This window comes from Ambystoma mexicanum, chromosome 11 (genome assembly GCF_040938575.1).
Source record: "Ambystoma mexicanum isolate Mex_15411 chromosome 11, UKY_AmexF1_1, whole genome shotgun sequence".
Classification (NCBI taxonomy): Eukaryota; Metazoa; Chordata; class Amphibia; order Caudata; family Ambystomatidae; genus Ambystoma; species Ambystoma mexicanum.
In genome coordinates, this window is record NC_090934.1 from 830,919,272 (window position 1) to 830,942,344 (window position 23,073).

The window sequence follows — 23,073 nt, forward strand, 5'->3', positions numbered from 1 at the left end:
CCTCGATGGCGATGGCTTCGAGATTGTCGAGTAGAATCCCAATTCTGTCGAGGTCATCGAAGCCTCCGCTTTTGTATTCGACGCCAGGCTCGAAGCCTTCGACGTCGGCGTCGACAACATCGACGTTTTCGAGGCCAATAATGACAAGCTCGGCACCCTCTGCCCTGGAAATGGGATTTACTCCCTTTATGAGTTCAGAACAATTGAGAACTATGTCCTCAATTTTGGAAGAGGGTGAATTGTCTGAACAGGAAAACACATTTGAGTTGCAGGGACCTGTAACCCCAATTAGAGAGGAATTTTCCTCTGAAGAACGCAGGTTAAAGAATCTTCATGATTCCTTACATGAGGCAAGTGGGTTAGACACTTCCCCTGAGGTGGAGTTTGCTTGGCCAGACCCGGGGGAGCATGCTGAAACCCCCTATAGAGCCTTAATGGCCAGGATCACAGAGTTCATGGGGTGGTCTGCACCTTCACAATCTTTCCAACAAGATGACCTCAAGGATATTCTTGACAAAGGCCCACAGGAGGATCCTGTGGTGCCTTTTCATAAAGCTCTTCAGAGGAAGGTCATGACAAACTGGGAAACCCCAGATGTCGTACCAGCAGTAAATAAAAAACTGTCTACTAAGTACAGAGTATCCTCTACAGACCCGGAGTTTTTGTCTAAACACCCATCCCCAGAAAGTCTGGTGGTACAGGCAGCATCCTCTACCGATGTCAAGACGGCTTATCCTACCGTCCCACAGGACAGGGACGATAAAAAATATGATGCTATGGCAAAGAAAGTCTTTTCAGCATGTAGCATGGCGTTAAAATCTGTTAATGCTACTTGCACCCTTGCTAGGTTCAGCCATACACTTTGGGAGTGTGCTTCTACAGCGGCTGACTGCATCCCGGAGGGAGAAGAAAGGGATGCGTTCCTGAATATTATACAGGACGGTAAAGACGCTATGTGTGAATCCCTCCAGACGGGCATTGATTCGGCTGACAGTATCAGCAGAGCAATGGCGGCAAGTACATCAACCAGGAGATTCGCTTGGTTGAGAAAGTCTGGTTTTGCCCCAGATGTGCAAGCCAGGCTCTTGAACATGCCGTTCGATGGCTCTTCTTTGTTCGGGAAAAAGGCGGATGACAGTTTAGAAAAACTGCAAAACTCAAAAGCAGCAGCAAAATCCCTAGAAGCTGCAATCCGTCAAACTCCTTTTCGTCCCACAGGAACCTCTGCGAGGGGCAAATCCTTTCGCTTCTACTCCGCATTCGGAAGAGGTAGAGGACGACCGGCTCAAAGGGGACAAAGAAGAACTACCCGAGGTGGACGGGGTAGATATTCAAAAGCCGCAGCGACAGCAGGTGCCTCTTTACCATCGGCATCTGCATCAGCCGCCCCAAAACCACTCTGAGGACTTCCCTCACAGGACACCTGTAGGAGGCAGGTTGACTTAACATCTGACGGTATGGCAGGCTATCACGTCAGATGCTTGGGCATTGGAAACAGTTGCCCAAGGTTACTGCCTGCCTTTCCTAAGTATACCTCAGAGTCATCCACCGGGGATCAGCTCTCAGAAAGCTCCAGATCCGCTCCTCTTGCAGGAAATTTTGGACCTGCTAGAGAAAGGTGCCATAGAACCGGTACCTGTAGCGGAGAGGAACAAGGGCTGGTACTCCCCTTACTTTCTCATTCCAAAGAAAGACGGAGGACTGAGACCCATCTTGGACTTGCGAGAATTGAACAAATTCCTCAGAAAAGACAAATTCAAGATGGTCACTCTTTCTCAGATCCTCCAGGCCCTTCAGTTCCAGGACTGGTTGGTATCTCTGGACCTTCAGGACGCTTATTTCCATGTGCCTATCCATCTCAAACACAGGAAATACCTGAGGTTCGCAATTGGCAACTCTCACTATCAATTTCGAGTGCTGCCATTTGGGCTGACCTCCGCCCCGAGGGTCTTCATCAAGTTAATGTCGGTAGTGGCAGCAAGTCTAAGGAGGGAAGGGATTCACGTCTACCCCTACCTGGACGATTGGTTGATCAGGGCTGTTTCTTCGGAACAAGCTCAGATCAACTAAATCATGTGTGCCACTCCCTTCACAGACTGGGCTTCTCCCTCAATTTAAAGAAGTCACAAATGATACCATCGCAGAGACTCCAGTTCATAGGAGCGATCCTGGACACTTCCCTGGGAAAAGCCTCGCCACCAGAGGTGAGGGCTCAAGTCTACAGAAGGTTACCAAGTTTCAACATGCCCAACGTCTCCCAGCCTTCGACTTTTTGAGGTTGCTAGGCCTCATGGCATCCTGCATTTTCCTAGTGCCAGAGGCTCGCCTGAGAATGAGATCCCTCCAGTGGGCACTGAGGACTCAGTGGTCACAATTCTCAGGGAGAATGACAGATCTTCTTCAGGTTCCCGACAGAGTAGCTCGAGACCTTCAGTGGTGGGCCTGTCAGGAGAACATTCTGAAAGGAGAACATTTTTGGCAACCCTGGCTGGAGATAACAGTAGTCACGGATGCCTCACTCACGGGGTGGGGAGCCCACGCTAACGACTTGACCATCAGCGGTGGTTGGTCTCCATCGGAGTCCAGACTACATATCAACCTGTTAGAGCTGAGAGCCATCAGACTTGCGCTGAAGGTGTTCCTGCCAGCTGTACAAGGGAAAAACGTCCTGATAATGACGGACAACAAGGTGGCCATGCATTACCGCAACAAAAGAGGAGGCGTATGATCACTACCCCTGTTCAGAGAGGCGATGCAGCTCTGGTTTTGGGAAATCCAAGAAGGAATCTCTCTATCGGCAGTTCACCTAGCCGGAGAGAAGAACTTGACAGCGGACGCTCTGAGCAGGCAGAGCACAGTCTCCCACGAGTGGGAACTAGCTCAGGAAGTCCTTCAAGAGATCTTCGCCCTTTGGGGAACCCCTCAGGTGGATCTGTTCGCCACCAGCATCAACAGGAAATGCGATCTGTTCTGCTCAAGGGAATTTCCCCCGAGAGGAGCTCTGGGAGACGCGTTCATATTGGACTGGGAGTTTCAGCTTCTGTACGCGTTCCCACCGGTCCCTGTCATTCCTCAAATGATCAGGAGGTTGAGAAGATTCCGGAGAACCATGATCCTAATTGCCCCGGATTGGGCCAGGAGAACGTGGTACCCGGACCTTCTAGACTTGTCCATCTGCCCTCCAATTCGACTTCCACTCAGAGAGAACCTACTCTCACAGAAGGGAGGTCAGGTTCTCCATCCAGACATCAAAACCCTCAACCTTCACGCTTGGCTTCTGAAAGGTTGAGGTACAAGGATTGGGACCTCCCTGATGATGTAATGGAGGTGTTGCTTTCGGCAAGGAGGCCAGAAACAAAGTCTTTATACCGCTGCCGTTGGAACAGATTTTGCAGCTGGTGTAGAGAACAGAATATCGACCCTTTTTCATGTGGTACACCAATGGTTTTGTCCTTCCTTCTATATTTGGCGAATTCAGGCCTTCAAGTTGGCACCATTAAGGGCTATCTCGCAGCGCTATCCATCTTTAAGCGCACTGCGGAGGAACCATCCTATTTCAAATTACCCTTGGTAAGTTTCTAAAGGGGTTAAACAATGTTTATCCCCCAAGACCATTCCAAGTTCCCCTATGGGATTTAAACTTAGTACTAACTTTCCTGATGGGCACACCTTTCGAACCACTCCATTCTTGTTCGTTAAGATTCCTTACCCTTAAAACTGTTTTATTAATAGCACTTACATCTGCTAGAAGGGTGAGCGAATTACAAGCTCTTTCTTGTAAACCCCCTCACACAATATTTCACAAAGACAAAGTTGTCCTGCAAGTGAAGCCTAATTTCCTCCCAAAGGTGGTTTCGGAATTCCATATCACTCAGAAGATTACCCTACCATCTTTCTATCCTCCTCCTCATCCGGGGAAAGAGGAAGAGAGGTTACACAGGCTAGACCCTAGGAGGGCTTTAAGTTTTTACATCAGTAGACTAGCCAGGATAAGACAGGCAGACCAGCTGTTTGTAGGTTACGCAGGTCACAAGCTGGGGTTACCAATAACTAAGCAGACCATTTCCAGATGGATCATTCTAGCCATTCTGGAATGTTATAAACTGGCAGGGAAAGAGCCCCCTCAAAACCTTAGGGCTCATTCGACCAGAGGTATTGCAGCTTCATCGGCCCTCAAAAGAGGCGTGCTGGTTAAAGACATATGTGCGGCCGCTACATGGTCGTCTGTCCATACCTTTACACGTTTTTACAATTTGGATTCCTCCTCCAGTCAAGAGACTGGGTTTGGAAGGGCTGTACTGCATTCTATTCATCAATAGAAGACAGCGTGAAAACAGTACTCCCTCCTCCGATAATAGAATACTGCTATGGGAGCCTATCTAAGATGAGGAATACGTCGGAGGACACAATCCCTTCGAAGAACAAGTTACTTCTTACCTTGTAACGTTCTTTCGACGGGATGTTCCTCCGACGTATTCCTCATCGACCCTCCCATCCATCCCCGCAGTTCTACTTCCCTTGTTGTTGCAGTTTACGCTCCTTCAGGGTGATTAGTTAGTCCAGAAAGTATTATTGTGGGCTACAAAACGGAACTGAGCAACGGACGCTGCGCGCGGCCTTTATAGGCAGGATGACGTCGACGTCGATACGGCGGCTGTCGAGGGACATCGACTCGGAGGACGTCGACGCGCAGCGCCCCCTAGAGAAAAATTTTTCCGAGGCCAGCAGAGCTGGAAGGAGATATCTAAGATGAGGAATACGTCAGAGGAACATCCCGTCGAAAGAACGTTACAAGGTAAGAAGTAACTTGTTCTTCTGTGCTGGTCGCCTTCCCCAAAGGCAATATAGACTCTGCATCCGGTCCAAGAAAAGAGTCCAGATTCAAGCCCGCATCTCTGCTCATCTAACAACATGGCCAAACTTTTCAAAGTCTGCAAGGAATTGGCAAACCCTTCTGCAGCCTCATCTTCCACTGCGCTCACCCAGGTCCTCTGCTCGGCATTGGCAGCACATTTCACCAACCAAACCTTTGACATCCTTCCCTCTCTCAAGCCTTCACCCACACATGCAACAACTTCCTCTGAGCCCTCTGAGCCCTCTCACACTCTTCCCATTCTCCCTTTTCCTGCTTTCTCCCCCATCACACCTGAAGAGGTCACTAGGCTAGTATGGTCAAAGAAAACCTCTTCCAAACAGGTGGATCCATGAACCTCCAAAACTATCAAGGACAACAATGACACTTTAGCTCCAGCCTTGGCGGACCTCTGCAACCTCTCTTTGGCCTCTTGAGTTTTCCCCCTCCTCTCTCAAACATTCTCTGGTACGCCCACTACTCAAAAACCTTCTACCAACCCTTCTATCCCGGAAAACTATCGCCCTATTTCTATCACTCCTTTCCTAGGCAAGCTACTAGGGAAGTTGGCTATCTCTTAGCTCACTCCCCACACTGCATCTGTTGGTTGTCTCCACAGGCTTCAGAGCATCCAGAGGCATGAAAACTGCTCTCCTGAACAACCCTGAAGACCTGCTCTCACGTCTTGACTCTAACTCTCCTTCTGTCCTCATTCTCCTTGATTTCTCCGCCTCCTCCTCATTCATCATAGTGTACCATAACATCCTGATCAATCGGGTCTGTGATACCCTGGGCATCACAGATCAGGCCCTGTCGTGGCGTACCTCCTTTCTCTTTGACCACCCATCCTAGGTGGAACTAGGATCCTTTCTGTCTGCTATCACTCTCTCTACTTGTAGGGTTCTTCATGACTTTAACGTATCCCCCTGATTTTTCAATATCTACATGGCCGCCTTGCCCCACTTGATCTCTTCCTTCACTTCCAACTTTCAGTGTTATGCGGATGACACTCAGCTCTCCTTCAAGCCACCCTCAGCTCATTCATGACTGTCTGTCGTAATTCAGTCCTGGTGTGCAGCTAACGACCTCTGTCTTAATACCAGTAAGACAGAGATGGTTCTCATTGGGACCCCTGCTCCCATTTTCCCACCTTCACTCTAGCCGGCCTCCCTTGGCCTTGCACCCTCACCCACCAATGAGGCAAAAAACCTGAGGGTCATCTTCCATTCCACTCTGTCCTTCTCCTCACACATCTCAGATATATCCCAAAAATCTCACTAGATTTATTGTCTCCAGAACTCTGGTTCTCTCTAGACTTGACTACTGTAACAGTCTCCTTCTGAATCTCCCTTCTTCTACACTCAGACCTTTACAACTCATCCAGAACAGAACCGCAAGACTTATCCTTGGCCTCAAGTCGAGGGACTGCATCTCTCCAGTACTGAAATCCCTCCACTGGCTCCCCGTGGCTGCAGGATCAAGTACAAGACCCTCTGCATAGTTCACAAGGCCTTCTGGGGCCGGGTCCTGTACTACTTACAATACACTCTTCCCAAATACAACCCCCTCATCCTCCTCCAACGTTCTGAGAGTGAGATGATTTTCCAAACAGAGACTTGGGGGTAGATCATTATCTTCTGCAGGAGCCACCCTCTAGAACAGTCTCCCTGCCTCTCTCTGTCTCGAGTCGTATCTCCTTACATTCCTGAAACTCCTCCAGACCATGCTCTTCTCCTCTGCCTTCTCTCTACCTCTGCCCTGCTAACCTTGGCTTTCTACCTGCTACCACCTCATTTTTCTCAGCTTGCTGACTGGTCGCCTGGCTCACCTCAGACCCTTACAGGTCCCAGGCACCCACACTAGTTCCTGCACTTACCTCCGGGCTCCCGCACTACTTGTAGCATTACACACTTCCCTAAGAGACTACCCTCTGCACTAAACTGGCCCTCCTGGACCAGGCGCAATTCACTTGCCACTCACTTGCACTTCCTGTCTGGCACTTACACGATCTGAATGTACCTACCCAGTAAGTTTGTTGTCTGTTCCTTTGTTTCCCCTGCCCCCCAACCCCTTGCATTGTGCACCTGAAACACTTGTGTTAGTGGCACATTATGAGGCACAATAACCTGCTTATATCCCCTCCTATCCTAACTGCTGGTCACTCACTTGCATTATTGTCAGTTTGTTATGCTTTTACCCCGCTCTCTTCCCCGCCTGCTCTGCCCCCCAACTACCTCTTAATGCATGTGAATTAGCAGACATGTCGTCAGACCTAGTATGCTTATTATTATTGTGTATCATTCTGACATTTCCAAGGTCTTTTAATGATTGTATCCCATGTTCCCTTCCTGTCTAGGAGCGCTTCGAAGCACTTGTTTTGTGTATAAGCGCTTTATAAATAAACAATACAAATACAAATACTGCGCTTCTGACCTATATTAAGTTCACGTGCGGGGAATACATTTTCATTTATTTTCTTGAAAAATTATTTTTAATTTCGTGGTGAATCACAGTCTATCGGAAGGGTGACCTTAACGTCTCACCTACAAGGTTGCTAGATTCATTACTATGCAATCTCTATAACTGTTTAACTCTCATTTGTGTCTAATTTAAACGGCCTATCATACTCCAATCAAATAGTGTTAAAACATCCAATGACCTAATATTATGAATGAGTGGATTTGGATTCTATATGTGTCCTTTATCCGCCTGTGTGCTCTTCCTCCTTTTCTTACAGCACACCCTAATTTCAAAGAGAAATGGGTGTATAAACTGTAAGGATCTCATGGTGGCAACGGTAAAGACACACAAGTGATAACAGTTCAAGGGTGTTTATTAAACTGTATGAATGGGTGAGAAAAATGCCTAATTTAAACCTAAATTTAAGATGGGAGCAAGCTACTACCATCAAATAATAATAATGTGTCTTGTCAAATAAAAAGGGCCTATACTAAAAAAGAAACTATTGCCAATCCTTACCACTGAATTACTAAAACAGTGTGGGTTAATGTTCACCAGAAAAGAAAGAAGTGTTCACAAAATGATAAGTCAGGATGGTATAGCTGGGTTCTCCCTTCCCCACAAGGTGGGACTTTTGAGCACAGCACACTCCTGGGCCTCTCCAGCACAAGGTTCACTATTCCATTCAACAATATCAGGACCTTCAGGGGCCAAGTCTCTTGTGCCAAAGTCTCTTGCCTTAGAAGTCCTGCTGGGCCAAAATAACAAACAAACAAAAGTTCCTTCAGTGATCTTGCACCATGGGCGATCACTCTTTGCCCCTTGGCTCTCCCTACACCAGGCCCGGATTCTTCTTGCAACCGGGGTCTCACTCCGTCGGGTTCACTACAGCCTTTCAGTCTTAACACAATATTCATGGGTGTATCAGATCTCACCCCGATTCACAGACATGTTTCACAGTTCACTTTGTTTTATCACATTCGGGTTTACTTTCATAGCTCTTCCCTCTGCTTCCCTCCATCGGGTTTACTCAGCCATCGTTAACACAGTTCATGAGAGTCTAAACACAGTTCATGTTTTACTTCATATTTTCAGAACGCGTGGTTACTTTTCCCTAGCTTTCTTTCAGCAATGGGTCGCAGACTTTCGATTGTACAGAGGATTTTATGTGACCTCTTTAGGACCACTCTGATCCTCACGCCGCCCTCTCCTAGGGCCTTCTGGGACATGTAGTTTCTCCACAAAAGAAGGGGGCCAGCCAGAGGCCTTTGAATGAGCACTCCTACAGTCCCTGGTCACTCTGCAGCTGGCCCTTCTCTCAGTTTCCTTAAAAGTCAAAACATAAGTTCTTTGTTTACATATAATGTTGCCACTTGCAACCTTGGGCTCAACACAATTCAGTTTGTTATCAGCTTTCTTCGACTCATCGGCTCTGTTGACCCCGCTGGTCTATTTCGCCTCTGTAGTCAAGGACGGTACCACAGTAGCCAGCATGCATCCCCGCCTGTGTTGTTGACGCCTGTCACACCACACAGCAGCATTAGTCCCCAGTCTTGTAATTCCTTTAGCAGAGGCTTCGCGATTCTGAGTTGAAAAGGGCAAGGGCAACTCCCTCCTCGTCCTCCTTTCAGGTCTCGCTGCTTTTCTCATCCTCTTGAGTTGCCGGTCTGGAATAGCTGTCCCCGCGTGCGTTTGGACTTGCTCGTTGTGTGCTCTCATGCTCCACCTTTTATCCCTGTGGGGAAAGTAAAGGGCCGTCAGGTGTGTGTGGTTCTGATCAATTGCCTAACTCTACCTGACCCTGGTGTTGGGACATGTCAGGTAAGAAGCTCTGGTGTTAGTCCATTGTCTTTCTATGTGTAAAAAAGTGTTTGTGTTGGAAAAGGGGGGTAGAGCTTCTCGATGTTCTACGGGGTAGAATGGCGAAAAGGTGTCACAAGGAATGGGGTACCATGTCTCGCCTGTCAGTGTCCCAGTTCCACTCCCCGAAGACCCCCATCCAGGTGATCATCCCTCACTGTTCCACCCCCAGGAACTGGATCCAATAGTGATGGCCATCTCCTGGCCACCTGGATGACAGATCTCCGGGGAATAGCGGATGAGACACCTTCAGGTTTCTCACAAAACTAAGAGTGCCAAAGAACATGTGCGCTCTATGTGACATAAAAAAGTCACATAGTTCCATATTTTATGTTAGATGTAAAATGCCCTAGATAGGGCCACAATAAAAGTATTAAGGCCTGCTTAGTGGATGTCGTTAGGCTCTGTGCCCGAGGGCAGGGCTTCTGTTACCTCTCACCAAAAGTAAACATCTTATGTTCTCCCAAAATTAAGATCGATAGCTAATCTATACTGTTACATGGGTTACAAAGGGAACATATGTGTGTCAATGTATCTTACATTATGTCAGCCTGGGCACTGTTATCTGTGTCGTCTCTAAATGGATATAGGATCTATTAGCAGATACCTTCTGCGTTCTGCTAGTGCTTATGCCTAATCCTTCTAACTCCCACAGAGCATACTCTTGTGCATCATATACCCTCAGGGTGGACAAGCTGATTGTTCTACTTACTGGGGTCATGATTCCTGTGCCTCGCACGGACACTGTCGCTTTCTCGCGATCGATGTATGAATAAAGCTTGATCCGGCTTGTATTCTGCATTTTTTTTACACAAGTGTTTCTTAGTCCCTTTTCACTTTTTAGCTAATTAGAGTATGTGAATTTTTTCTACAGGAAAAGGGGGTGGTCATTTTTAAGTGCGCTAATGATGCACACCTTGCCTTCCTAATCTATTCATTTACTACGATGCTTAGTTTTTCATGCCGTAATTTAGACGTATCTTGAGAAAGATTGTCAAACTCAGTCCCTGTGCTTTTTTATGTGCTATGATCACTTGTATATCACACCATACATCTACTTATTTACAGAATTCCATTTTATTTCCTGTTTTTTATTATGAAGAGTTTTTCTACTCGTCATAGCTGTACCAAACTATCGGCCGCATTTTGTGTGGGAGTTTTTAATTGGCCAAATGACTTGTCTATAGCCGTGATGGGGTTCAATGGCTTAGACCAAGGGATATATGTGCCAATCGATGCCGCTCAGCCAAAACAGGCATTGTAGTGCTCACATTTTGTGTAATCTGCAGAATTGGGATTTCACTCTCTGAAAATGTAGCCTCAAGGGAATATAACTTGCCATAAATGATCTTTACACATTATCATTAATCTGGTAAAGAATTATAGGTTTGGTTAGACACAGGCACTGTTCTTTGTTTTTCACATATTCTTATTTGTCATTGCATCAAAAACATCACTCGTTTAAGACCAAATACAGAGACTGAGTTACAGATATCTCATAATCATATCACACAATAACAGTGCCCTTTTGATCTACCTTGGGAAATATACACCAAAGCAGATGAATGTGTCTCTGAGAACATTTAAACAAGAGATGTTGCTACTTTTCAGATAAACAGGTTCTATTCTATATAGGTGTTTAAACCTTTCATGACAATATCAAGACATTGAATCCATCGTTGCTCTAATTTATGTAGTGCAACGTCGCAATTTCCTCCTCTTGGTAGAGGATGTACTCTATGAATGACAAACCAACTGAAGTCTTTGTACTTGTGTGTCTTGGCCAAGAAGTGCTGACCATGGGTTTGTCAGGTACCGAGTTCTTCAGGCACAATTGATGTTCACATATTCTTTGTCAGACCTCTCTTTTAGTTTTGCCGATATACGAAAGATTACAGCTGCATTTGGTGGCATAGACATCCCTTCTTGTTTTATAGTTTGAGAACTCTTTGTATTCCCCATCACAACCTTTTTCATATTAGTTGTCAATGCACACACCAAACACTTCCCACATTTAAAGTGGCCAACAATAGGTGGGAGTGCCCAGGTGGTAGTGATTGTTGATAGCTGTATCTGTTGTTGCTCATAAGTGTGTACCAGCATTTGTTTTAAATTTTATGGTTTCTTAAATGCAAACCGTGGTTTCGATGGTTTGAAATCAGGGGCATGTATAATGTTCCAGTTTTTTAAGAATCACTTTTTTAAAGAATGGCTAATTAGGCTGTAAGTGGTTACACACGTAATGCGTTCCTCTTGTTCCCAATGTGGTTTCATTAGACATTGTACCTTGGTATGTTCTTGGCTCTTTTTTCTTTTTTTCGCTGTTCTCACAACTTTTTGAGAATATCCTCTTTGTTGTAACCTTGTTTCCAAAATGTCAGAATGTTTTTTCGACTCTTCAATCTGCGTATTTCGAAAGTGAGATGACGTGGTTTTGATTTGGAACAGTACACTAACAAACCTGAACTGCTGTTGGCAGTGGCTCAACTTATCCGATCCATTCCTCAAATTTACCATGACACACAACACGAGTTCTGTTCCCTTTTTAGATCTGGTCCTCATGAAAATGGATCAAGGTTCGTTGGAAACCACTTTGTACCGTAAACCACTGGACAAATACACTCTCCTACATTACAGCAGCTACCATCTATCGAGTCTTAAAAACAAACTCCTGTTCGGGCAGTTCCTGCGAATCAGGAGGAACTGCACGCAGGTGGAAGAGTTTAAAAAACATTTGGACATTTTAGAAACAAGGTTAAAACAAAGAGGATATCCTCAAAAAACAGTGAAAACAGAGAAAAAAAGAGCCACGAACATACCGATTGAGAACCCCCCCATTAAAAAAAAAAAAACGGCTGGGGTGAAAACATCACAGTTAAAATATCTGTGGCAAAATTTGTCATGATTAAAACACGTGAAATCCTAAACACACATGCTGTGTGTGACAAAACAGAGATCACGGATAGATTGAATGCTGCTATTTATCTTCATGTGGAGAAGGGCCAATCTTTTAAGACAGGACCAGGCAGGTGTAAAAACACCTATCTATTTTAACCTGACTTATCTATATAGGCTGATGGTAAAATGAACCTTGAACCTATTTTTATCTCTGCAGCCAATTTCCCTATGTGACACATGTGTGGATATGGTCCATGTGCACAAAAGCATGTTGCTTTCCTCTTTATCAAATATGACACTGAGCTGGATTACCTACTACCTTTTTCTAATTTTTACGGATGCACTGATCTTCTGCATATGTAAAGACTTCACTATTTAATAAATTAACGCAGACACCACACCACAACATCTTTAATTTACCCAGATAATATACATGTAAGCAACCCTTCAAATTCACAATGCCTCCTAAATTTACAAAGAAATATGGAACCCTACTGTTGTAGGACATAATTTGTATAAAATCTGTAGTTCTTCTATTATATTCACAGAAACACAAATCTGATTAACATGGAGTTAATACAACACACTCTGAATTAATAATATATTTAGGTCTACTGTTCATATGTACATTCTTGCAAGATCGTTGCAGGCAATATGTGATATGCTATTACAATATGTATTTGGTTGTTACACCTCAAACTGGTATCCTTAATATCTTTCACAATCAGGATAGCCTGAATCAATAGTGATGACCCAAGCTTCACTAATATTATGTGAAGTGCAGTCACTTCCACCGTTATACCCAGGCCATGTTCTGTGACTGGCAGCATTCTTATCATTGAAAGCCCTACAATCTAAGTAAATACTGTAAAATTGAGAAACAAAAAACATCCTTGTGTGAGATTCTTGGATCTATGACTTTACTAAAATGCATGTGACTGTGGTTCTATAAATCATGTTCATTCTAGCCGGTTTCATTGTGGTTTAACACCATCTAGCTTTCACAAACCTTTCACAACACCTAAAGCCAACATTTAGCCCTATTAAATGTTTTTTCACTATTAGTTCTGGTTTCGTGTTTGGAACCACAAATACTGTATTATTCAGATACAGGACATCTAATATTTTGCATAATTGTCTTTAAAAAGCAAGGGTCTTTTGGGTACTGAACAAAACTAGAATGGTGCTTAATTGTTGAGGCCATCAGTTATGTATCAGACCAGAGTATCAAAATGGAAAATTTCAAATGGGATCAACTTCTCCTTTCAGTGATAACATGTGTGCGACTACAATAAAATTGAGTTGGTTGCCTCTGAAACAAATTGCCTCAGTACTGTAAGATATGAGATTCAGGTCTACTTTTTAAATGACAATGACAATCCACAATGTGCCAATGCTGTCAGACTTTCAAGATTGCCTTGATATCATGTTCTGCCAAGCTTTATACCTACACATGTTCCAGAATCTTTCAACAAACAGAACTGGGTTAGTGCTATACTTTTATGTTGGAAACAGCGCTTTTAAAAGAGCTTGTTGTACTTGGAAAATGCTCTCTACAATATGGGTAGTCTCTTTTTTTAACATTATTTGCAGAGTCCTGTCTTTTGCTGGAAATGTCATCTGAAATATGACTTTGGGCACAGATTGCTGTGCTGGTCCCCACTTTGCCTTTAAATCTCTCAAGCTAAAAATAGGTTGCTTGCTATTGAGGATTTACACACAACAGCCTTTGAATGTGCATTGACTCTGAGGAGAATAACCTTTAATGTGCAGCTGCAAGGATAATGTGTGGCTTTTAAATGTAGAGGAATAGAGTATTCTCTTAAATATTTGAATAAGAGAACCTCTTTAAGACTACTATAAGACATCAATTCAAACACTATTCCATTTTGTATAGCTATCGTTCTGGTACATTGAACTGCATAAATCTGATTATGTTTGTTGATGTACCAATATCTATCCTTAAGTATATAATTCCTCTTCCAACCATTTTTTCTAGGAAAATTGACAGAAGATATTGCACTATTTGTGAACAGTTGGAAGGAAAATGCTCCTCGAGAAAGTTTTGACTTGGCGGTGCCCTACAGCTATGATCCACCCTGTCTTATACATAGCACAACATTTGTACAGGTGTGGACCACCATTTTTATTATGTTTTAAATTATCTATGCAGATGCAAATACACAGTACTCTACTATGGCAGAGATTTTAACAATATGAATGTAGTGCTTACGTTTCTATCTTCCAAAATGATTTAACATAAAATAAAAACACCAAATTAATAGCTATCTCACTGATAACAGAATCAATCTATTTTATAGTAACTAGATGAGGGGCACTTTATCTTTCACTATTGCCATTTGCATAATGTAATACATGTTATGCATAAGTTGCTAAAATTATTGCATTTACAGCTGCTTCAAAATGTTTTGATCGATTACCGTGTTTTAATCATCGCAATTTTCTTCACCACTATTTTCACTGTGGCATTTTCACCCCAGTCGTTCTTGGCAATTTCTTGTTTTTAAATGTGTGTTATGTGTTTGTGAAGGGGTTTTGGGGCGGTGGATGAGGTGGTGGGGGTGGGTTAGATGGGGGTTTTCGGGCAAATCCCCATTAAAATAAATAACTAAAGAAATCACCAAATACGGCTGGGGTGAAAACACCACAGTTAAAATAGGTGCAGCAAAATTTGCCATTATTAAAACACTTGAAACCTTCTTGATAAAATACTGGCTGATTAAATTAACTTCTTTTATGCAGCCAGTAAGAGATCATATTGAAGAAATCCACATACATGTGGGACCACTTGAACATGCTCTATATTTCTCAATTATTAGGACACACTTGTAACATGGTTGTTTTCAGTACAATTCTTGAAAATTGTTAGTATTTATTCAGAGAGGGAAATATCAGACGGATCTTAGGTTAATAACATTCCAAGGATAATGTTGACAACTTTACGATTTAGCCAAAGAGTGTTTGTAGTTCTATGACACAATTGAGGATGACTGCATACTATTTGGGGACGTTGCACCTAGAGTATCATTACATTTTGTTGGGATTGTCATTTTTTGTGTAATATAACACTTGCCCAGGATCACATAGCCAATTACAGGCAAACAATTCGAGGAAACAGCTATGTCATCTGCATTTTTGTTGTTAGTAACTGATGAAAAGTAAACATTAGTTGTTCATCGACAGACCTCCAAACTTTATAAAGCTCTTTCAAATTCTGATGAAATATAAACACATTGCTGATCATGACTGATTTCAGCAAAGTAATGCACTCTATTGACATGTCAAAGAGCAGGGGGCATATTCAAAAATATATGGCCGTGAATCTAAAATCTTGCACAGTATTGCTTCACACTGTGGGGAAAAAAGAAGGTGGTTTAGAGTCTAAATACCCCCTAACAATTACAAACAACTATTATTTAATTATTTCCCTATATTTTATTGAATAAAAGGCCCTCCTTGCTGTAGAAAGTAGCTTTCCAATGTGAGATAAGAGATAGCACCCAGAGAGAACAATTCACTGTGAATAGTAAGCACAGTGTAAGATGAGTAAGTGGAAGATATGATTCACCGGGACCATCCCAGACAAATGCATTAATGACCAAAATGAGCAGCGATGACAGGTTCATCTTAAATCTTAAATTCAGCCCGTTTTTTTAAATATTGGTTTCTACTTCACAGAATTAAAGTAGGGCATCTCTCAATTATTTCATTAATACACAGTACAGCAACATGATTATATAATCTACATTATTATGACATTCTTTCATTAGACTAAAATGATAACTTTCATTTTTATGCTGTTATATTAACATTTAATACAATGTTTGTTTATGTAATGCATTTCCCATGCCTGTTAACATGCATTTATGTTTTCTAGAGAGCATATTCCATGTGCAATGCATTATTATCACATCCATTTGTCCTGTGCCATGACTATGTGAGTCCTTTTCCATTCATGGCGAGCTGTACAAGTGATCTCTGCCTGTAAGTAACCATTGCACATCACATGCATGGACAATTATTGGTGTAATGATTTAAGTAAATGTTGTAACTTCTCTCTGTTCAATCATCTTGTAAAATACTAAATCTACAAAATCCTTTATTTAATATTTTTTAACTTATCTAGTAATCAAAACCAATAAGTACTTAGATGGGTCCAAATGGATGTCTGATTGCATGTGTGTGTGTACGAACACAGGTCCCGCGTACAAAGCGCAGCAGAGCCTTTGTGATGTCTGCTAAATTCCATCACACCCCTGTCCTTTTTCAACAAATCTGGCTAGAAATCCTCAGCACCTTCCAACCCCAACCAAAGTCCTTTAGTCTTTCTGCTGATTGGGTTTGTCTTCTTGAGGGTTATCTTCGGATTTAGTTTTTATTTTTCTGGGGCCGATATGTCCACTTGTTCTTCTCCACTCAGCATGGTAATACTGGGTGTTGAATTCCCTCTTGGAATTTCCCTCTCTTCTTATGTGGAAAACTCACTGCCACACTGATTACCTGTTGCTTCTGGGGTGATTTCATATGGGTCACTTGGGAGAGGCTCAAAATGTGAAGGAATTCTGGTGATTGGGACAGATCACAGAGGGGATCAACAATGGGACAACAAATATCATTATAGAGGGTATTATGAGTTAAAATGGTCATCACGCCACTGAATTGCCTGAGTTTTGCTGCAATGGAGTGCATCATCGTAACACTGTCTTAAGTTATTTCACTGAATTTCTACAGTTTTGTTATCATCTATCTTCTCCAGGGTCCACTGGCCATATCGTTCAGCCATGGCCACTGTCAATGTTCCACCAATTACTAAAAAATGAATGAGGGCAACTGAGCCCGAGCCAGACATTTTGTTTGGGAAAATTCTGTCTGAATCTTTCTAGCAAGTAAAAGTTTCTTAGCAATAGAATTTTGGAAAATGTAATTGCAAATACATGTTATCTTAAGTACAGGGTGGCAACTGCTGCCCTATAATATGTATACATACCTTAGAAAAGTGGCAAATCTACTTATGCTTTCTATACCAATAGTTTCTGCTCATACATGTGGCAATAATTCTCCATGACACTCAAGATATAGTCCACCACCCGGCTCCCCCTTTGCAAAGTATAAGCTGTATTGATTTGATTTTGATTATTTGTACCACGCTCCAAGACAGCCTCAGCTGTATCCAGACACAGATGGTCGGGCAGCTAGAATCAAAATGTCACGAATAACTATTCCCGGGTGCCTAAGTTAAGCGGCCTACTTAAACAAGTGGGTTGTTAAAGCTTTTCTGAACTCCTAATCTCTAGTGGGAGATGGTTCCAGGGCCTAAGTCCAAAGACTCTGAATCTCCTATCCCCTCTGGAGACAAGTTTAGAACGAGGAATAGCCAACAACAATTTGTCTCCTGAGCTCAGTGCTCTAGCGGATGATAACGGTGAACCTTTGCCCCGAGGTAATCTGGTGCAAGGCCATTTAGACATTTGTACATCAAACACGCTACTTTAAATAATTTGATCCTCAACCAACAACCAATGCAGCGATCTACAAAGAAAAGATACATGGTCCCTTTTCCTCAAATGTCCAATCAGTCTGATTGCTGCATTCTGGGCCCTGTGAAGTATGGATATCTGCTTAGATGGACTACCTGCCCACAGGCTGTTGTAATAATCCAGATGAGTGTTTTTCATCGCCCCCACAACCACAGCATGATCCTCTATGAGCAAAAAGGGAAGGACATTCCTAGGCATCCATAAGGAATAATACACTGACTTCATTTTAGCCCCCACCTGAGCTTCACTGCCCAGGTTCTCCTGCCAGACACAGCCCAGGTTTTATTTTTTCCTGAGAATATGAGGGGAGAATGATTGCTTCCCCTCCATAATTCTCCCCCTAGGGCTGAAAAGAATAATCCCGGTCTTAGCTGCATTCAATTGAAGCTGGTTATTTGCCATCCAGTTGTTAATGTCCACCATACACTGGTTAATTCTCATGAATGCGTCCTCGATGTTCTCCGTCTCAATATAGATTTGTGTATCATCGGCATATGAATGAAAGCTCAAACCATGCCTCGTCAGAATATTAAAGACTGGACGCATGTACAAGTTGAATATCAGCGGAGAAAGTGATGAACCCTCAGGGACCCCACAGCTGACGACAACTGCTGGGTTCTGTCCATTAGGAAATATCTAAACCATCTCACAGCTTGTTCTGAAGCTTTTCCCATTCTTCCAAGATGCTCCAGCATAATCTTATGATCCACTGTATCGAACGCCGCAGATAGGTCCAACATCAACAATAAAGTTGGTCCACCAACATCTGCAGCCTCCATCAGATCATCATGTACTGCCAGAAGCTCTGTCTCCGTCTCATGTTTGGGTCGGAAACCAGACTGGAAGTCATCCAACAGCCCTTCTTTGTCTACAAAAACCTGAAATTGAGAGGATGCCACCTTCTCCAAAATGTTTGCTGCCCAAATTAAATCGGCCACTGCCCGATTCCAGTCCTCCCTCAGGCAGAAACATGTTTATTCCCCGGGGCAGGCAAGGTGTGCTCACAATATAGTTAAAAAGCCATCCAGGGACACTGAGAGATTGGAAAATGCATGGAGAAGCAAGTGAAGCCAGGCGGTTCCACTATGCAACTGAGGCTGGAGATAGCTCAACAGTCCCACAGCGAAGTGAGAGGACCATGCAAAGATATTCCGCTGTGAGACCAGCCATGGTGTGCTAATGATGCTGCACAATAATTAAGATGCTGTTCCAACAAAAGTGGTAGCTACTTATGGCATACTGATGAGGGATTATGTTGCACACTAATGAGCATTTTCTATGTCACAGTGATGGAAAAATTATGCGATCAACACTGGTATGTGGGGAGCCAGTCCAATCCAAGCACCCAGCCCTCGGGAGTGCTCATGTACATTACTGGCCAAGTGTGCCCCACATAGCATTGTTTATCATTATAAGCAACCCACAGCTCCTTCTGAGATGCTAATATTTTTTAAGGGAAATTGCAACTGCAACTTTCATACATGCCCAATTTCCCGTAAATAAAAATACAAACCAAGATGGCCCTTCATGGAGAACAGTCAAGGGACTTAGTTCCAATTTAAATTTCACAACGTCCATAAAGATGGAGTCAGGGAATTGGGGCGAAGCAGGACTTCCACTGGGACTCGGGGAGGGGGAAGGAACAGTGGTGGGGCATGGGGGTGGAGCATAGGGGGAAGTGGACAAGTGTGTTGGCTGAAGTAGGGAGAAAGATGTGGAACACCCAGGGGAGGTGCTCTGGTGAGGTGCTCTGGTGAGCTCTCGTGAGCAAAAGAGTGCAGGCAATTACTGTAGGATTCCATCTGCATTTCGGCCACCTGATTGGTCAGATGTTCTCCCTTGGGTGTTGATTATTGGAGTTAGCCTTGTATCTCTTATTAATTCAGTGACCACCAGAATATGCATATAGTGTCCTCATCTTGGAGCCATATCTCCCTTCTCGTATTCATAAAATAAATGTGTTAATGACATACATTGGTATACTCCTTGCTTTTAGTTCTGTTTCTTTAAAATATGTTTGTGAAGTGGGGCTTCATGAAGTGAATGCTTCAGAAATAGGTGGAAAATGCTAAATCAATGCACACTGTTCTTTATATTAGATCAGATGGAGATAATGAGACATGGTGTCGCGCATTAACTGAATATGCAAGAGCTTGTGCGCAAGCTGGGAATCCTTTGCACTCGTGGAGAATGCAGTTTCATCAGTGCGGTATGTAAATTATACACAGAGTATCAGATCAAGAAAGCCATTTTTGATGAGAGCACAGCATTCTTTTGTATGGTATCAGGACCAACATAAATGTATTTTAATGTGACATTATTTGTTATAAAATGTTTTTTAATACAGTATATTTAAATACCATAGCACTTCACTGAATGAATTACTCCACCTATTTCCTCGCCCAACTCTTATTTATGCCTATGTGTACCAATTCATGTTGGAAAATTCACAATTCATACAACACAACGCATTTTTTCAAAAACGCTCATTAAACATTGGTCATGATCTCACAAGGGTTCACCTTTATCACTGTTTATATATCATATGATGACATCAGTGCAGTCATCATTGCCTTAGGTGATTAATACTGTGCATATAACGGGCATAGGTATTTTGCAGTGGGCATATGTAGAGGCCATGTTATGTGCGTACTGTGGATAGTGTGACTGTGTCTGGGGTGAGTAGTGCCCAGAATTTAGTGCCACAATATATTGTATGTTTTATATTAGCATGTTTATCCATGCACTGTTCATAGTATTGCCATGACATCAGATGACATTGCAATAGAATGCTGCCATGTCATGTAATGCTAAACATCTGTGACTCTCCCCTGTGTTTACCTGTTGTTGTTTGAAGCTGGATGGGGAGAAGGGGGCACCTAAATAAACCTGTTCTTCCGAAACTATTGTCTCGTCACCTTACTGCTCAATTCATGCCCTCAGGGTAATGAGGGAAGCCATAATTGGTGAATATCTGTGTGTTTACGTCGAGAAACCATTACCATAATATCCCTTCAGCAAATGCACACACAAACACACATATTCCAGAAAAAACAGAATTTGACGTGATGTTAAGGTTCTAGTTTAAATCAACAAAATCATAGATTATCGGTATTTGAGGATAGTTGTGCCACCTTAATTACCGCAGCTCATGAAAACGCAAATGAAATTCCTGATGATATCACACATGCCATCACTGAAGACATAATCGCTGGCATCATTTGCTGTGCAGATCCTACCTAATAGTGACAGAGAGGTATCTTTCACAAAATTCACTATAACACTTTGTGAAAGAAAAGTGGTTTATGGGGTCTTTGGCATTGTTTGTCATAACCTCTTACCTATCAGCATATACGTCACTATACCTCCTCTTGGTACTCTTGTGACAGACAACAATGCATGAGCAGCAGTGCACAAAATATTAAAGTCCTTTCAAATTATGTCTACCTCTCTGGCCTGGAAATTGCACATTTTGCATAGAAGCCCTGTCTACTATGTATGGCATGTTAAAGTATGTGTTAAGCAGTATCTGTGACCCTAAGCATATATATGGATAAAGGCATATGTTGAAAAGTCTGTACTACAGTCTTTTATTGTATGATTATCAAGTCATTAGAACTAGGACAGTTTTTAGCATGACCTTTGCTGCGACACGAGGAGGAATAATAACATCAATGAATAGGGGTATGCTGGCTATTAAATTCTGGGTTTCTCACCAAACCAAGTTAAATGGCACTTCAACTCAGGAGGACATAGGTCCCAATATATAATGCTTATATAAGAAGAATTGCAATGGCCAATCTGGTGGCACATGGTTAAGTGGCTGGGGGTCCAAAAGGATGATTCTAAAATAGAAGAAGCTGTACTTTACTGCTTAAAGCTGTTGTAGGGTAAGTCAAATTGTAGGTCAACGAGAAATATTACCTCATTTACACAGACAGTATTCCTTCATTCATTGATGATAAAAGATTACTTTTCTGAACTAAATTTTAAATACTTAACTTGCGAACAGGATATATTGGAAATCTGTTATTTACTAAGCATGAAGCAATATAATATGTTTCTCATATCTATTGTAATAACATCAACCTCACTCTTGGGGGTAGTTTCCAGTGATCTTGTTAATGATGTCAAAGGTGATGTCATATGCAATGTCATCAGTCTTCTCATCAGCTGCAAAAGGGGGCAGACGGCTAAGAGGTAAGGTGGTTTTGCTTAGCTCAACTACCGAATTGCTTGGGGTTTTGTTGCATTTAAAAATAACCTTAACATATCTTTAGATGAATAGTTGTCCTTGAATTGCAAGTGGTTTGTTGCATCAGACTGTTTTAAGTTAACCATCTCCTAACTAATGTTTTTTCAATGAACTTCAAGGGTTTGGATTTGCTACTTCTCTCTTAGATTCTATTTCTACTTCTGTACTTGAAGCTAGTGCAGAAAAGAGTAAGGCTCAAACAGAGAGCCAGGCAACAGCCTGCAGCATCCTACCCCTTCCTACAACAGCTCTGCTTTTCCCTAATGACACCTTCAAAAATGCATAAAGAGTGGAACAGGACTGCATAGACCCTGCAGTAAAACTCCTGCCCTACTTCTTCCTCTCCACTGGCCAACCACGGCCCCTCTCCATGCCCCAGAGAAACAGGTGTTGTGCATTTATTTAACTGTGGGAATCAAGTGAAGGGCTCATAACATGCCAACAGACTTTCGACCAAATATTTCCCTCTCCTTCACATAAATGGAATGGGAAATTCCTCAGAGATATACTGCAACCCTCTGACCTATTCACTGCTGTAAAAACCAACTAACTGTATTCCTCCAAACTAATTTGACTGCAATTTGCACTTGTCCTGGCATTCATTTTGCTCTCTCTGGAGGTGCAGCTCTACATTGCATAGAGTATTCCTTACACACCCACTCCATTGGTAACAGCATTAGGGTCGATATTAACTGCATCTCTTACTCCCAGCCACCACATTACTTGTTCTTCCCTTGATTCTACCATTCTCCAATCAAAGGAAGAAAGTAGCTGCTGGAAACCGCGTCAGTGAAGGGAGCGAGGAATGAGGTGATGGGCTGGTACTTTTATGTTGCCTTCTTGCTCTTCTCGTGAGAATTATATACGTTTAAGCAACAGAAGCAGAATTAATGGCAAGATGGTTACATGGATCTCAGAGCAACCTATGACTTCAACATGAATACGACAATGAGGGCTGCCAGTTACGTGCCTTCTTCAGTATAGAGTATATAGGATTCAGGACTCTATATATGAGAAGCCATACCATGTAGGCATCAAAGCGCACAATGCGGACATAATATATATGCCTACTTGCTTAACTAGTAGTGTAACCAAAGATATATAGGATTCATGTGTGTTATGTTGCACAATGCATGGTTAAATGTGAAGAATAGATTTGTCATATTTCAGCTGATTTCTAATATAGCATG

General features: G+C 42.8%; 1 protein-coding gene across 1 annotated transcript in view; it reads left to right on the forward strand.

The window, feature by feature from the left end:
* The window catches only part of OTOG (otogelin), a 1,239,067-nt gene that overhangs the window by 196,517 nt on the left and 1,019,477 nt on the right, over nt 1-23,073 (forward strand). The window contains exons 7-8 of the mRNA XM_069625375.1: nt 15,969-16,075; nt 19,728-19,837. Of these exons, the coding sequence (XP_069481476.1) occupies nt 15,969-16,075; nt 19,728-19,837 (217 nt within the window). The remainder of the gene's footprint in view (nt 1-15,968; nt 16,076-19,727; nt 19,838-23,073) is intronic.